The sequence below is a fragment of the Crotalus tigris genome, unplaced genomic scaffold, assembly GCF_016545835.1.
Source record: "Crotalus tigris isolate CLP2741 ecotype Arizona unplaced genomic scaffold, ASM1654583v1 scf7180000024437.13266115, whole genome shotgun sequence".
NCBI classification, from domain to species: Eukaryota; Metazoa; Chordata; class Lepidosauria; order Squamata; family Viperidae; genus Crotalus; species Crotalus tigris.
Genome location: NW_024100606.1, coordinates 8,388,544 through 8,407,156, shown reverse-complemented (window position 1 = coordinate 8,407,156; position 18,613 = coordinate 8,388,544). Strand labels below are relative to the sequence as shown.

The window sequence follows — 18,613 nt, the reverse complement described above, 5'->3', positions numbered from 1 at the left end:
ATCAAAACTGAGTGGAGAAAATATCATAAAGGCAATTAACACCTGGGCAGTGCCTATAATACAATACTCAGCTGGAATAATTGATTGGACTCAGCTAGAACTTGGCTCGAAAGACAAGAAAACTAGTGACAATGCACCATGCTCTGCATTCAAAAAGTGATATTGATCAATCGTACTTGCCAAGATCTCAGGGTGGCACAGGACTCTTACAGGTGAAACAAACTGTGGAAGAAGAAAAACATAGCTTAAATGACTACACAAAGAAAGTAAAAGAGCCTTTGCTGAAGGAGGTGAACAAGGGAAACCTCTTGAAAAGAACAAGATTGAAAGCAAAGTATTAAAAGAAAACAATTGAGCATTGAGTTTCTAATTGGAAAAAGAAGCCTATGCATAGTCAATATCTGAAAGACACTGAAGGAAAGGCAGATACAAAGCTAATGAGAGATATACAATAAAATAGTACATATATACATATATACACATATGCATATATTATACACACACACATATATACACACGGTATGTACGTATGTACGTATGTATGTATGTATATATGTATGTTTTCATTTGGAAACTAGGCACCTTCTCCTCTCCTTACCCTCTCCTCTACCTCAGAAAGGATAAAGCTCTCTAACTAAAGAAGTAAAAGAACTGAAACAAAGAATAACTGAGCACTTAGAACAGCAAAAAGAATAAGGCCGCCTGCATTGAAGCTTGTTCCAAAGAAATGCCAAACCCAGTCTGAACATCTGGCTGATTGTGCAATGATGAATAACAATAATAAAAACACCTTACTCAGAGCTGCCTATACATTCAGACATCTTCACAGCTCTAAAATATTTGGTTAGAACTTGAACTATTAAGTTTTTACCAGTCCCAGACTGTGAATTAAATTAAAGATTAAAATCATCATCATCATCATCATCCCTCAGTGAGACATTACCTTGACATGATTCTGGGGTTTGTGTGCTCTGAGGAAGATGAGAGCTATGCCAGAGGTTCAATCATATTGGACAAGACTCACCAGAAGAGTCAGACAAATATTATCTCTCCCATAAAAAATATGGTGAGATGTAAATTTTAGAAAACCTAACTAGCTCAGACATCACCCTGATTAACAAGGTCTGCACTAGATGTTGGAGTTCCTGGATATCTGGTGAAAAATGGGCTACAGGACTCAGAGCTGTTGGCTGAGCAACCAGGACCAGCAGCTACAGAACTACAGGTATTGGAAGAAAAGGTCAGGGACCTGAGAGACACTTTGTCCAGAATGCCACAAGGAAACATTAGTGTGGGCTAAAGGCACAGGAAAGATTAAGGAAAGGAAGTGCATGCTGGGGAAGGAAGAGCAAGTGGCTAAGTTGTGATATTTAACTAGCTCTGACATGGGCACAAAGCAGAGATGCTGACTCAGTTATTAATGCTTTCTTCCACAAAAATCTTTTTTCACTTTTGCAGATGTCAGTCTAGCTTTCATTTGTAGTAGACAACGTAATAAAAATTCAGTCTTGATCACAGAAACTAGCCTGTTAGGAGAGATGTGTGTCTATGTTGGAAAACAGTCTGTCGGCGATGATCAGGCTAACCCTGAGGAAAGGGTCAAATGTATTATCAGTCTCGACTCTCTTTGTACCCACAAGAGATTTAAATCCAGCCCACCTTGAATTCCACTGACACTTATCTACCACCTATCTGCTTTGATTGTTAGTAGTTCAGATTCTTGTAGAGAGCTTAATCATCATCATTATCTACAAATCTTTATATTCATTTGAACTGTCTGGATTTCTTGATTTCTCATACTTAATAGTCATTCTTCTGTGGTTCTGCCTAGCACTTGAAAATGGGAAACAGAAACAGTTCAGTGGAACAAATATTGAAGTAAACAAAATTTCTTTCTAAGTAGAGACATATAGCATTGAACTATTGATACTTTCCCTTGCATTTTCCTAATGCAATATTTCAATTGCTGATTAATAACCAGAGATGTCATATGCCAGCAAGTGCCAAACAGCCATTGACAAGCACCCTCATTCACTTCCCTTACTAGTTTGGATTCAAAGCATCTGAATAGAATCCTACCCTAACTCATATTAAAAAAAACTCTTTTATCTTCATAATCTGACAAATTAGTCATTTTTACATCACCATACTGCATAGTATTATACAGCCCCTCAGTCCATGGCAGGCACCCTAAGTTCTAATTAATGGATACCACCTGTCTAAATACTATTAGCTAATGAGGTTTCTTTCTTTTTTCTCTGTTTTTCATTTCTTTTAAGGTCTACACAGAAATATAATCTTTATTTAAGTCCCACAAATGTTCTCTTCTAGCAAATGAGAGTTTATCACAAAAACTAAAACCAGCATTGTTTTTTTGGTTATCAGGTTACAGTAGCTTAAGTATCTAAGCACTAGTATCTCCATATAGCTGATCAGTTACAGCTGTTAATTGTGGAGAGGGAAGACTTGCTGACATCTGTTTCTTGCCCAGTTACCTAATGGTTCATTTCCAGGTCTTAAAAGGGTAGTACCCTCCATTCAAAGACAATGTCCAACTCTGCCAAGATCTGCCTTCCTTCCTGCTTGCCTTGTGCTGGTTTGTTCATACAATGCAAATTTGAGTGAACTCACATCTGCCACTGATCGACCCAATTCATGAGCAATCTTTTCCCATCGACCAGGCATCCCTCCTGGGAACTTAACCATACTTCTTGTCAGTTGGCTAAGGTCCTCTTCCATCCATTCAGGGACCTGTAAAATATTTGTAAAACATTTATTAATACTAGGCAACTCGAAGGGTTTTTACAGTGATGAAAAACACCAAACATGAGTCTTAAGTAAAGCAGTCCAATAAAATCTGTTAAGCAATAAGAATGTTTTTTACAGCTTTTTAATGGTGCCTACTTGCAGAAGATCCAACTTATCTGATTTATGTAACAGATGTTGTCCACCTGTCTTGAAGACTAAGTCTATCTATTTACAAACAATGAACAGACAATTCTACCTTTTTGTGGGTGTCAATGCACCCTTGTTCACATACAGAAAAAAAATAAAATAAACACTATGTTAAAAATATTTTTCATGGACACATGTTTTAACTTACAAGTACTACAAAAAAAGCACAGAGAATATATTCCTTGGGGAAGTATATTTAGAAATGATGAACCAGGCCCCTTATTTAACAAAATAGATATATTTGTTAAGTTATAAATTGCTCTGGCAGAAAAGGAATTTTGAGAGATTGTGAATAATGTGTTAAAAACAGCCAAGTCTGCATAGCTCCTGAGCGTGGTACACTCATTAGGGATGGTAGAAAACCCACCCATTAACTTCCAGGCACTTGTATAACACACCCAACAATTTCTTCCTTTTTGAATCCTTTCTCCAAGCAAAAGGAACTGTATGGAAAAGCCTTCACAAGCACCCAAAGAGCAATTTTCACTGTCTTTTCCTATCAAAACACCATCTGGATCAGGCTTCCTCTGTACTGATATAGGCAGTGAGCAACAGCTTCCCATTTCTCTTTTATTTCTAAAAGGAGACTTTTATGACAAATATCTCCCCCTAATCACTATTTCTGATAATGAACAGGCAGGCATCAAGCAGTTTGCATTACAGAGCCATCAGTGCTAAACAACAGTCAGAGGTGAATGACCCCTGGGACCATCTCCACAGCTACAGCAAAGCTTCTGCCTGACACTAATCCTGCCTGTCATTCTCCCACTGTGCTCGAACTGCACTGACGTCTGCCTGCTGCACTGCAAGCAGAAACGGGGCCCTCCCTGACTTTTTACTGTCTCCCCCAATCAATGGCTCCAGCGTGCTCTTTTCACTATGTCCAAATGGCAGCTTCACTCATCGTCAGAGGGCCTTGCCCTTGTTTAAAGGGGCTCCCCAAAGGCACTGCCATTTGCATTCATTTGCAAAGCAAACTACTCTTATTCACTTTGTTCAGGGCAATCAGGAATGCTCCCTGAAGCAGAGAAATTGGCATAAATATACAGCCTGCTGGTTAAAAGACAGTAAATAATAGCCAATAATTGGAAGGAGTTTTTTCAGTCATCCTTCTCTTGTGTCCATATGTATCTTTGTCCATCCAAAACCAAAATCAAATCTACTTGGATTATTGTACAATATCAATGATCAAAATAGAATGCAGGAACACAAAGTAGATGAAGACATGCACTATGATAACCTAGCACAGAATGTTCCATTTTCAGCAGAAGAACATGCATACACTCACAAAGTGGCATTGGTTTGGCCTATAAAAAGGAAGAGCTAATTTCCATTAGACAGTAATCATAACCCTCAATGAGGAGATTCTACTAACCAGTTTCCCCAAAGCATCACTTAGAACAAGGGTGTCAAACTCAATTTAATTGAGGGCCATTATCAGCACTGTAGTTGCCCTGGGGGGGGGGAGGCCAGATGGGCATGGCTGGATGGGCACAGCCAACTGGGTGCATGTGGCCAGGTGGGCATAGCTAGCTCAACATTGCTCACATCAGGGGTGCCTTTAAGGGGGTGGGCAGGGATGTAGGTGGTCCAGGGGTCTCCAACGGAGGGGGGTAGGACCAGAGAGGGCCTGGTTCTTTGGAGGAGCTTCACTCATGGGGGCCCTTGGACAGTAGCACAGTCTGCCCGGGCCCTGGGGGGCAGGGCGTGGGTGCCCATCCTGGTCCTCAAGCTCCCAGGATGCCAGGACCAGGCTCAGGCAGAACAGGAAGGGGAATCCTAGCTGCCTCTTGGGGACGAGGGGCTCCTGCCCTTTCTGTTTGCTTCTGAGGTATGGCGCCAGGCAGGAAGCTTATCTTGCATGTAGTGGAACTGGAGAACAAAGATGGACAATGGGGACCAGGTAGGCAGGGGCCATGGCATGGCAGTGATGGTGACTGGCTGGGCTGCCTTGACATGGCCTCGCCATCCGTCTTTGCTTGCCCACACCCCCCACGCCTGCTGTGGCTAGGCTGGTGTGTGTATCTGGCAGGCTGGATCATATGCCTCACTCCGCGCCTCTGCCTCTGCCTGTCACTTGGATGGCTGGCCCTGCAGCTGCGGGGCTTGAACCCAACTGTACGGCATGGGCTGCAGGACCCCAGCTTACACATGTACTGGGCATGAAGTATAAAGCCTAAGACAGAAACCTTCATTATCAAATAGTCTCATGCATTGTGCAGTTGTTTATTTAGCTTTGAGTAAAACATTTAAATAGCATTTAAATAATTTTATGTTTATAAACATTGATGCTTTAGAAATCATAGTTAATACTGATATAAACTTATTTTTATTTCCAAAGGTTTAAGTTATGTAAACATTAGAATGTTAATATCTCTAGTCAATATTGTATAAACATCATTGTAGTGGATTAACACAATGTATTATGTTTTATGATAATACAATAAAATAAATGAGCTGAGGTGGCGCAGCAGTTAGAGTGCAGTACTGCAGGCCACTTTAGCTGACTGTGTTCAGCAGGTCAGCGGTTCAAATCTCACCGGCTCAAGGTTGACTCAGCCTTCCATCCTTCCGGGGTAGGTAAAATGAGGACCCAGATTGTTGGGGGCAATGTAAATATATATATACATTGCTTACTGGTGTACACCGCTTAGAGAGTGCTTGCACTTAAAGCGGTATATAAGTCTCATAAATAAATAAATAAATAAATAAATGATAGAGAAAAAGATTTATTTTTACACCTCTGAGCCACAGGCCAGTTCCTCTTCCTGGCACTTAGGATGTCAGCTGACCGTTCCTCCAAAATGCTGCCTGCCACATTCTTTAAATAATATTTTTGCAAATAGAATTTCCTGCATTACAAGAGAGGTGACACATTAAACTCTAGTGCAGGGGTCCACAATCCCCAGTCCGGGGACCAGTACCGGTGCAGCATGCCAGAAACTGGTCTGCACAAACAAGCAAAGCCCCATCTGTGGGATGCAGGCAGTACATGAAACGACGCCCCCTCTGGTCCGCAGAAAAACCTTTCTCTATGGAACCGGTCCCTAATGCCCAAAAGGTTGGGGACCTCTGCACTAGTGAACAAAGATAGCCCAATTAATATGTTCATTATTTTTTACTTGAAATTCCTTCTTAGCTAAATGATGGTAATTTGTGCTGAAGCAAAGGTAAGTAATTGTTGGAGTTTGTTGACTTTTTTTTCAGATTGTAGGCATATATCGGGACATTTTTTAAAGCATTTGGTTACTGGTTACATTCACAAAGTGGTTGCCATGAGGGTCTTGTGCAAAAAGAAAATGATTATTGTAGCCAAATCTGGCTTCTTTTTTTAGTGCTTACATTGTATCTTTGCCTTTTGAAGAGCAAGTGGGTGAATTTTCAGTAAAGCAAATTTTTAATTTAATATTGGGTTTTATAAAAGATCTTTATTTTCCAATTACGTCTTTCCAGGCATACTACATTCCTATTTAATTATTTTTAGTCAGAATAACATTTGGCAGGCAGTCTGGAGAGAAGTATTCATGAAATAGATAAAATTTGTAATTTTCCTTTGAAACTTTTGAAAGAGTAAAAGAAATGGATGAATATCAACGTAAACTGAAAGCATTAACTTAATATGCTTTCTTTCAATTTGGAATTTATCTTCTATTAAGATAACTATAATGTGCCAAATCATTTTCACACTGAATCTAATAAGCCACTTTAAGAATGATAGAGAATGCAAATATTGTACTCCAGGATTGACTATGCATTTCCATTTTTCTAGAAAAATGCATCTTCCACATTTTCAACATTTCCATAATTGTTACACCTAGAGTTAAATCAAAGGAATTAGACTACAGGCAGCTTTGCAGGATATCTGATGCTTTACATGGACTGCAGACATATAGTCTGGAGAATTTCACACAGATGTGAGAAGTGACTATTTAGAAGCCAAGATAAAATTTAGATGCCAACAGCAGAAAAGGACCCACTATAATTAGAATGCTACTAAAAGCATAGTTGAGCTTTTCTCTCCAAAAGTCAGATTATTCTTAGAAATATCCACAACTGATACTACGGGAAACATTTCAAATATTCTATAGCATCCCTTCTCAAGCAAGAATCCAGAGGTTTCTCTACCAGAATTTTCCCTTCTCAGAAAAGTTTAGATACCTAAAATGCAAAAACCCAAACCATTTTATGTTAGAAATCAGCCCTCTGCAATCCTTGTTTGTTGGTGAAGAGCCACAGCTTTGTTCTCCTTTTTTTAAAGGTTTGCTGAATTTACAGCTCTTAGTTAATTGGGCCTTTAGATGCAGCAGAACCTCCTACAATTCAACTGCTACAATCATCTAGGAGGGTGGCCACAGTGTGAATTTATTTTCCTGCTCCAAAGCCAATACTACGAGAGTTAAATGAATGCATATGTATAAGCCTTTATCACTTCAAACTACATTTGTCCAATATTACCCAAAACCTGGCCAGAACTCATTCTATGGTAAAGTAATAGAAAATGCCACATAGCGAGGGGACAGCTGTTGTATCTACACAAGCATCCAGATTTTACATCAGAAAAGCTGTGCTTTGGGATTAAGTCCCCACATTGAATGCTGTGCAGTCAAAAAGAAAAGCCAGAAACAAGAGGCCCTATTTTTAACACAAAAATTAGAAGGGATTTGTGCAGTTCATAAATATTCGTATAATTTGGTGAATGAACAGAAGGGGGTTACTATATTATATTTCAATAATGCATATCAACTTCTATTAGCTTATTATGTTTATTGCTGTTTTAAGTAAATATTATTATATGTAATATTTTCTCCTCAGGTGGTTCTAATTTGTAATAATTAAAAGTAATTAAAACACAGTGCTTATTTACATGAACATGCACGTGGATTTTGTTGATCCATCAAAGTCTACCTGAATTTTTAGCATTCTGTTAATCACCTTCTTTCAGAAAATTCTATTGCTCTTCATTTAAAATTATTTATTTTGGTTTCATGTTATTCAGCATATTTGAAGTTAGCAGTCTTATAGCTAGAATAGTATGGATTATTTAGTGCAGGGTTGTCAAACTGCCGGCCTGCAGGCCGGACGTGTCACTTGGAAGCTGCGCCCATCCCATTGCCGGCAATGGCTAAACAGTCCCGATACATCGTGTGATGTCATGTGATGTTGCGAGTTTGACATGTCTGATTTAGAATAAAAACCTAAGATTGTTATAAAATTCCTGCCATCAATTATTTGTTTGTTTATTTATTATTTATTAGGAAAAACAAACTTTGATTTTTGATTAATGATATTTTTTTAAGAACTTCACAATAGTCTAACACAGTGTTTTCAAACTTGCCAACTTTTAAGCTATATGAATTTCAACTCCCCAACCAACATGTTGGCTGAAAGAACTATGGGAGTTGAAGTACACATATATAAAAGTTGCCAAAAACACTCACTGGTGCATTTATCTGTATCCTTCAGCACTGTAATGGCAATTAAAGAAGCAAAAGCCAATATAATAAAACTGAGCTCTGAGCAAGTCATGGATACCCATACTTGACAGCAGAGAATGGACAGCTGCAGTTCTCTTTTCTGCAATTCCAGCTGAATTTCTCATGATACTTTGGCCTCACTCATGAACCCATAATCTACCTACCTGAAGAAGAAAAGGAGAAAAAAGACAGAAAATCACAGAAGAAAAGATGGCTTCCATTATTTTTTCTAAAGATTCTAAAATCTGAAACAGAAGTAGCACAAGGTAGCTGTCTGAGATAGGTATATTAATGGTACTCATTCCAAAGCAAAGTTAACATTGTTAATTGTTCTGAAAGCACCGTTGCACGTCAACAGTGTCATTTAGAACAGGACATTCGGAGAAATCTAGTAGACAGTATTTGGGAGAATTACTTTGTAACATTCACATAATCTTTCTATCAATTGTCTGGCGACCCCGCACCTGTTGAATGTCTGTCTCATCCATCTCTCCCAGCTTCAAGATGACTTAAAAGATTAAAGCCAACTAACCTTGAACTATAAAACAATCATAACACATGTGAGAGAATAAAACCTTTACAACTCATAAAGCACAGATTCTTTACTTACATTTTAATCTCCTAGGTTTTTAAGAACTAATGGAAATTGTGATCATTTTACAATATCACCTTAAAAAACAAAAGGTTTTTTTTAATTATTGAGTATGGCACCCAGTTAATAACAGCATAAAAATCAAATTAAAATGCGCAATATATACTGTCTCACAAGATCAAAATAAAGATAAAAAATATTCTCAATTCTCTTGGTATCATCAGCCACTGCCCATAAGTCTGAAAAAGCCCCAAGGTTTTGTTTTGAAAAATATTAAATTTATATTTCTATCTTCATTAAAATAGAAGTAAGATAGAAAATTTTTTACTAATTTGCTTCACATTAAAACACCCCAAAATATTAACTCTAAGGATTTCTCAGATAAAACTACTGGTAAAATAAATCATCTTAAATATCTCAAGTCAGGGTGAATAAATTATTTTTTTCAATAACCATGGAACACAGATGTCCAGCTCATCTTAACAGCAAGGATTCTGGAGTCTAGAAAAAGCCCCTCAAAGAGTCACATCCTGCATATATGCCAAACACACTTCTGCTGAATTATAAAACTGAGATAGATTCAAATGGAAAAAAGTGATAAACATTCTATTTCCAATTATCATAAGCAACAGTGGAAATAACTCCCCAATTTTATCAATAAAATTGTATATTGTCTTTATACTGTCAAAAGCTTTGGTACCGGTATATACTATTGTGATCCAGCTAAAGTTTCCAAGTAATTTTTGAGTACTAATAATAGCAATCCAACTCAGATCCCATTACAATTGCCAAAATGGCCAGATCTGTTACAGTACCAAGAATAGCCAGATTTGGTATAGTAATAGGCTGGGCAAGCTACTGATGAACTCTGGATATCCACTCAGGGCTGAATCCAAGAGGGCACCAGAGCTACAAATCTTTCAGGCAAGCTCAGCTATTTCAGTCTGAATTGCTTTTTCAGTTGACCAGAGGATTCTCCATCTTGTATGGATTAAGCTAGTGAAAATCTTTGAAAAGTGTATGTGTGTGTGTGTGTGGAGGGAAGAGTTAGAAATGCTGTTGTTAAGGAGTTCCTGACAGCTTGTAAGAGATTTAGGTATTACCTTGCTTGGTATGAATACTTTTTATGTTATGCGTTTCAATCTGTTTGTTTGAACTAATAAGAAAGCTTATAACTCTTTATTTACTGGAGTGTTTATTCATTGCCTCTGGATCCAAAAGAACTACTTGCCTGGGCACCTAATCACTGCCCTGACACTTGGCAAAACATAATTAGCCACAAAGTTGGATCCAGTGACAATGCCCTTCTGGGAAAAAAATATCTGCTAGGTAAGGTGATAGTGACCAGCAAAAATCAGTGGCTCAAATATTAAACCAGATGATCTCATCGGTGTCATGACAGCATGAGGCACAATTTGGAGATCCAATGCAATGCTTAAATCATGTAGTTACTGGGAGTGGAAGAGAAGAGGGGCAGAAATCAGTGGATGAAGTAGAATGGGTCTTTCTCACTGTCCTCCAAAATGTCTAGGAGCAATTAAAAGCTAGTCAGAGAAAGGTACAGCAGCAAGGTAAGAACTTATTGCTTATAAAGATTAGCAATCCCTATTGAAAGTGGCACTGGAAGATTGGGAGGGAATCAGCAGAGCAACTAACTGTAACTATGGCTGCTTGATTTGAAAAATTAAAGCATCATAAACAGACAAAGAAAAGGTGCATACCCAACCTTGCAAAGTTAAAGCTCTCATCTTATCCTGGAAGTGGAATATAGAAATCTGGGATGGTCATATGTGGAATTTTGATGATGAGGAATCCAGTTTAAGGGACTAGGGAGGTGCCTCTAATTTCCTGGTGGAGAAGACACAGTGCCTGGAAATTTTATACAGTGTGTAAAAACTGGTTGGTTATTATATTTTTATTGTCTTTAAGAATTCATTTAGGGCCATTTTAGACAAAGGAATAAAAGAAATGAAGATTGGTATGCTCTTGCTTTGTGAGCTTTAAAATATAATTCATTGTCTGCATTTGGAACTCCTTGTTATTGCAAAAGGTGTATATGGTTGTTGTCAAATGTATGTATTTTTCCCTCCCTCCCTTTCTTTTTTTAAAATCAAGGAAAGAAAGGAATACCATTTTTTTTTAAGACAAGCATTTTGGTATGGTGATTAAAGGCACCAGGCTAGAAACTGAGAAATTGTGAATTCAGGTTTTGCCTTTTTTCGCTACATCCAATTGGGTGATTCTAGGCTAATAATTTACTTTCAGCTTTAGGAATGAAGCACTTACAAGCTACTTTCAAAAAAGTTGTCAACAATACTAAAAATCAAGATGAATTTAAAAACAAAAAAGAAATTAGAGGAAAATCCCCAGTTGTCAAAAGAAGGTGAGACACACAATGTTGCTTTCATTTCTGGCATGTACCTGGGATTAGTTTACTAAAAAACTGCTTCTAAATGTACCAGGACTTGTTATTTATAGCCACCATCACCACCACCCCTGCCCCAAACTGACAAATAAAACAATGTAGTTTTGCAATAATTGTGAAAAGGTGACTAAAGTCCACTTGGGAAGACAATTAAATGTAATGTGACTAGGAGACTAGAGGTTGTATAATAAATTAGCCATTTATTAGGCAAACTGAAACCTGCAGAAATAATTTGAACAGGGAGCTGTGCATAGAAACCCTACAGGATTTCAGACCCCCCAGTTTTCATTGGGGTAGGAAGTGGGGAAAGGGGTTAGTCCATGGAAGTAGCATAACAGGAGCCTTAAAAAAATTATTTTAGGCTTAAGGAAAAAACCAAAATGCTCGTGAAGAATATGATTAGAACACAGAAAAATAAATTAGCTGATAGATTAGGCATTCAGATCACAAAGAAAATAAGATACTTAGGGATACACTTAACAGCTAGGTGTGTAACAATTAAAAGAGACAATTATGATAAATTAATAGAACAGATTAAAATCGACTGGGATACCTGGACAAATCTCCAGCTCTCTTTTATGGGTAGAATTGCCGTAATTAAAATGAATATACTACCTAAAATATTATTTCTATTTCAATGCATACCAATTAGACTAGAAAAGGAATTCTTTCGAAAGTTCAATCAATCCATACTTAAATTCATTTGGTAAGGAAAAAAAGCAAGAATTAAATTAAAATTATTACAAGATGCTAAGGAATGGGGGGGTCTTGGCCTCCCTGATCTGGAAAAATACTATCAATCTACAATTCTACTATGGGTGCGGGACTGGATGCGATTGGAAAATCGGAGATTATTAAAATTGGAAGGTCATGACATGCAGACTGGATGGCATGCCATGTTATGGGACGAGAAACATAAAGTTCACCAGTACTTCCGGAGGCATTACATCAGACCGGCGTTGATAGATGTTTGGACCAAAATCCGGCGACAGAATTATAGGCAAGTTCCCAATTGGATCTCGACACTAGAAATGTATATATACCCAAGGTTCATTCAGTTGGGGAAAGCAATAACCTATAAAAACATATTAGATGAGAGAGGAGAATTAAAACTGAGGAAAAATCTTCAAGATGCAGAGATAGAATTAGAATGGTAGGTGTATCTCCAACTACAAACAAGATATAGGAAAGACAAAAAAGAGTGGGGTATAAAAATAGAACTGACAGAACTAGATTAAATATTATTAGATCCCGAGGATAAAATGATTAAAAAAATATATCACTTTTTCTTAGACCAGGCAATGTACGAAGAACAGGTCAAGGAGACTATGCTAATTTGGAATAGAGATTTTGGTTTCAGTACTGACCTGCAGATTTGGCAAGAACTGTGGGAAAGAAATAGGAAACTCACTTTAGCTACCTCGTACAAGGAAAATCTTTACAAGATGCTCCATAGATGGCACTTCCCACCCGCAAGGCTAGCTAAAATGGGTTCAAATATCTCATCTTTATGCTGGAAATGTAAAATAGCAATTGGATATTACCATATGTGGTGGGAATGCTCAAAGGCCCGTGAGTATTGGAGTAGGATACGAAGTTGGCTGAAAGATACCGTATATGCCGGAGTATTAGGCGACCCGGCGTATAAGACGACCCCCGTCTTTATCGCCGAGCCGCATTCCTAGAATGTCGTCTTATACGCCGGAAACTACCAGTATTTCCGGCATATAAGACGACCCCCGTCTTTGGCGCCGAGTTTAGCGCTTCCGGAAGTCTTCTTATACGCCAGCATATACGGTATATTAATATTGGACTTAAGAGTTAAAACCTGAACTCTTCTTGTTGGGAATAACTACAGAGAAATACAATAAGGGAACAATCTATTTGCTGTTACACATCTTGACTGCAGCTAGGCTTGCATTTGCGCAAAAATGGAAGAGCAAAGAAATCCCCACAGAAGAAGAGTTACTATATAAGATATTAGCATGTGTGGAAATGGACAGGCTCACAATGGTATTGAAAGATAAATGTGGATCAATTTATTTCGAAACCTGGGATAAATTTTACTGCTGGAGGGATTTGAGGAGGACGGTTGGGATTAAAGGTTAGTGTTAAGATAGAAATATATGTTATTTTAGAATTACTGTATAAAAAACTTAAGATGTATAATTATAGATGAAGAATTGATTGTAAAATGTGGAACAACTTGATAAGAATGTATATACTGAACATATATTATTGTTAACTAGTTTACAATTTCTTTAATTAATGTATTTAGATTTGTTTATGGTTTATATTTGTTTTAAGACTTTTTGAAAAAATATTAATTAAGCCTGTATTCAGCTCTGGGAAGGTCGGGGGAGGGCATGGGAGGGTTGGGGCGGTTTGGGGAAGGGAACCATATTGTTTTGTAAAATTTAAAAATTTTCAATAATAATAAAAAAAGAATGTATATACTGGAATGCCACATTACATCCAATTTTTTTTAATTGTATTATAAATAAAATTTTGAAAAATTAAAAAAAATATATTTTAGGCTATTAACTTTGAGAGATGGGGAGAGGTTTATTTTCTACTCTAGTATAAAAGTAACTGCAATAAATGGGCTGGACTTTTAAGGCCCGTATCATCAAAACATCTGAATTTTAAGTCTTTTTATAAATGTATTTTTTTCTAAAACTGTTACTGCTAGGAAAAGATTGCTCCTCTTGAGGAAGCCTAGGCAGTCTTTGAAAAGCAAGTTTGCTTATTGCTACTGCTTAACTATTATGCAACCCCCAAGAATGCTTTGCATTCCTCTAGTTTTTACTAGCAAATCCACTTCCCTCCCCTTACAAGTAGAGTCCATTACTGGTTCTAATGCAAATTGCTGGAAGAGAGAGAAGAAAAAGAAAGAGAGATCAAGACTAAAAGAAAGGAAAGTTGAAGTGTCTTTACTTATAGCATCAACAAGAAGAAATCAAGAAAGTAAAAGTACTGAAAGAACAGAAAAAAGTGAAAGAAAAGAGAAAGAATCCCAAATGATGATGAGGAAAGCCAAAACTATTTTCAAGGGAAGAGAGAGGAAAGTTCTCATTGAAGACAATGAATGCAAGGGTTTCAGAATGAAAGGAATGGTGGTGACTTCATTTGTTTTAGCTTTTAAACTCAAGATCGATTATAAGGAGAAGTTTATTGGATTTTATTTGTACCTCAACATGGCATATGATGAATAAAAGTGAAAAGAAAATATATTTTGGGCAATGTTTGATAGTGTCTCCCTGGGCTGATATAGTCTGTCTGAAAAATTTTAAAACAACTTTTGGCTGTGGAAGCAGTTCAAGCATGGAATATGCATAGATTTTCTTCTTCCCAGCTTTGTAAATTTTGATTTACTCACCTGAGAATGGGCAGTTAATTCTAATGATCCACAGATTAAACACTAGCAAACAAATTGAAGAGTCCTATAGTCAAGAAGGATATAGGTTTAACCTCACACTATAGTTGACAAGGTAAAGTATATTCTCCCTCATTGGTTGGTGAAAGAGGAGGAGGTTGTATGAAATTGGAAAGAAGATGCTTTAAATTAGGTTATATTTTAGTTTAATAAGCTATTTCTTTATAAATGCCAGAATAAGAGAATCTTTTAAAACTGGCAGTGGAAGTCACAGAGGATGGATGTACAACTGTGACAAATTGAGTTAATCAAAAGAAGTGGCCTATAGGATTCTGGTCACAGCTCTTCAAAGTGCAGAAGTGTGTTAAAAGCAATTGCTGGCAGTTTTCTGTGCACCACAACAGATCAAGGGAATCATCCCAGTCACAGTTAAAACAGTCACCCAATATAGGGGTGGATAAATGGATTCCGAACAAGAAAAAGGAGGTCGAGGTCAGCACAAGCCTCTACTCTGGAGAAATGGAACGATTATTTACAACTGAAAAGTATGCTAACTTTATAATCATTAAGCATTGAACAGATGGTAGTTTGGAGACTATTCATACTTTTTGGAAAAGGTTAATAATGAGCTCTGAAGAGTCCCACTGAAAAAAATTAAACAATTGGGAGATGCAGCAGGTAAACAATCTTTGCCCTCCCCTTTGCAAATGATTTGAATGTCCTTTGAAGCCTCCATTTGTTTTAAGGTACAAATGTCCACTGGTGGCATTTGAAAAGCAATTGGGGTTCTTGGTGCTAGCCAAATTTGGTTGGCTTTTTGCCAATATTTCATTACCCAAGTGGATAATATCATCAGTGCTCATTTGCACAAGAGGCTAGACTTTTGATCCTATAGATCTGATTTTTCCTTCATATTAAGAATTTTCTAGAGGTCTGGATGTCTTTCTGAGCTACCCTCATTTTTCACCCCTGCTTATTGAATAAAGGGGAGGGGGGAAATCTTCACATAGCTACACAGCTTTTCTTCTCTGTGAAAGTCTGAGTTTTCAGTCATGGGCCATCAGGTGTTGCAGTCTCATGACTACAGAAGCATGGCCATGAAATCGTGGTGGCAGGTTTGATAGAAACCTTGGGATTGTTGTTCATTGGGAGATTCTATATGGAACTTGGTGCTGGGTCCTGTGGAAATTAACCACCCTTGGGGTATCTTTCCTGTCATTATTAAAGAGCTCCTGGTACCTTGTAAGAGATTTGAGTATTATCTTGTTTGGTACATATGCTTTTTATATTATGCTTTTCAATCCATTTGTTTAATAATAAAGCTTAAAACTCTTTTATTTACTGGAGTGTTCATTATCTCTGAATCTAAAAGAACCAATTTCCTGGACATCTGATCACCACCTGACACTTGGCAAAATAGTAGCCCAACTTCAGCTATCCAAACATTTAGTAGCCAAGCTCAGTCAGAGAGCAGACCCATTCAAAAAGTGTTAAAAATATAAATTTTACTGGCCAGGAATCCTGGTGCTGGGTCCTGTGAAAATTAACCATCCTTGGGGTATCTTTCCTGTCCTTATTAAAGCACTCCTGGTAGCCTATAAAATCCACCTGTAGGAAGAAACAGTACCAGAAAGATGTTCATTGATCCTGAACGCTGTTGAGAGATTTAGCAGAACCAAAGCTAATGTATTTCTTTTTTCTATCCATTTTCTAGAATCGATGAACTAGGGTAAACCAACCTGCTTTAGTTTCCGAATAAGATATATTGAAAAAAATGTAGATTAATCTTCAGAGCTGGTCCACCACCAATTTAGAACCTTGCTCTGAAATGTTTAAATTATTCATCGCAGGGATTATACAAAAGAATCCCACCATGGTTAAAAGATGTTAAAAATACAGCCTCACTCAATTAGAACTTCTCTAGCTGATTTAATCATACAATATAGATACAGATCAAGTATCCTCACACCAAAGTTTCCTTACTCAGACATACCTTCTGAATAAAAAACAAAAAGATGATGCAGGTATTGAATCCATGTCTTTTTGCAGATGTTTGCATTCAAAATTGTAAATCTGAAGTTAATCTGAACAAAAATTTATATTCAATAACTAATTTAATTTTTTTTCCTATTTCAATTGCTCTTTATATCAATATCAAGATCATTTTTTTCACTTATGCTGACAATGAAATATCCAGTAAGTTTAAAAGCTGGTAAATAATAGAGGAATCTAGGAAATGTGGGAAAGGTCAATTATATCAGAATTTGCAAAGGTTAATCCCCAAGCATTCCCTCTGAGTATCTCTATTAAGATGACATTCAGCACTGAGTTGAATTAGAACAGATAAAAGACATTTTATCTGGAAAATGTTTACTAAATTGGTCACAATGGTAGAAAGTCATCTACCAGGCCTTCAAAGTTAAACAGTTAAACTTTAGCAATCCCCAGATCATTTACTCAGCTGAAACAAGAAAAAACAATGTAGTCAGAAAAATCTCTTACAATATATTTTGTACTTATTTCATTGAAATTCTCTAAAAATCCAATAGATGGGATCATAAAATGGGATTTAATGCTCAGGAACAAATATATCACCCAATCAAATTATTTCTCAGGAAAACATATTAGTAAATTTCTGGATCAGCATTTATTTAATTTGGATATCTTCTAAATGTTATCAACAATACAAATTCCACTCAGTCAGGAGACATACAAGTTGTTGATTATTATTACAGTTGGTGACACAGTCAGCCAAATGTTTAGACGGTATTTGGTATTTGTATCTATTGAATCCTTCCAAGGACATGGGAACGCAGGTTGTTTAATTTGTTGTTTAGAATGTAATTGTTTGATGATGATGATGACGACAACGATATGATGATGCTTTTAAAGAAAAAAATAATAAATCCAAAGATTTTGCAAGAAGCTAGGAACATAGTGCTATTAAAAGGTGAACTAATTTACATTTTATGCTTATATAATGAACAGTGTTGTGACCATATCCCCATTTTATTATTTTATTGATTAGACTTTTATCCTTTTATTACTTTATTAAAAGCTCAAGGCAGTGAACATATCTAATATTCCTTTTTTGTCCTATTTTTCCCACAACAACAGTCCTGTGAAGTTGGTTGGGCTAAGAGAGCAACTGGCCCAAAGTCACCCAGTCTGCTTTTATATCTAAGGCAGGGTCACAGTCTCTTTTTTTCTAGATCAGCATCTTAACCTCTGCTGTCTAACCAATTAAAGGCTAATCAATTAAAACAATTAAGTAAAAAGGAATTAATAAATAAGGCTTTTGAACATGTTTTTCTTTCCTATCATGCAAAAAAAAAAGTTAAACTCCAACATATTAAACTTTTGATTGAGTAAACAACAAAAACCAATGGAAGTTCTGTGTAAAATGCCAAAATCCAAATAGTTTTATCTATTCAATATATACTATTATCTTTTTTAAACAAATGTTTTAAAATACAGCAAGAGTTAAGAGCAGAAACAAAATCACAGTACAATTTTCTCCATTTTTGTTCATGAGTTAGAGGCATTATAAGAATATTCCATGTGTTACTTGATTGGGCAAGATGAGATACATACACACAAATTATCCACAAGCATCCACAGGAGAACAAGTGGGAATTCTATGTGCAGAAGCTTTGAAGCAAATAGGACCTTTTGACAATGAAGGATGCTTGTCTGCATGAATATCTCCACTGGGTTTCTATTAACATTTAATCCTAATCCATAATTAACGCAGCACAATTGATATATACCCTGCTATATTTAAACTAATA

General features: G+C 36.8%; 1 protein-coding gene across 1 annotated transcript in view; it reads right to left on the bottom strand.

Moving 5' to 3' along the window:
* DNAJC1 (DnaJ heat shock protein family (Hsp40) member C1) overlaps nucleotides 1-18,613 on the bottom strand; it is a 155,066-nt gene that overhangs the window by 22,465 nt on the left and 113,988 nt on the right. Inside the window, exon 9 of the mRNA XM_039331612.1 lies at nucleotides 2,632-2,751. Within this exon, the coding sequence (XP_039187546.1) occupies nucleotides 2,632-2,751 (120 nt within the window). The remainder of the gene's footprint in view (nucleotides 1-2,631; nucleotides 2,752-18,613) is intronic.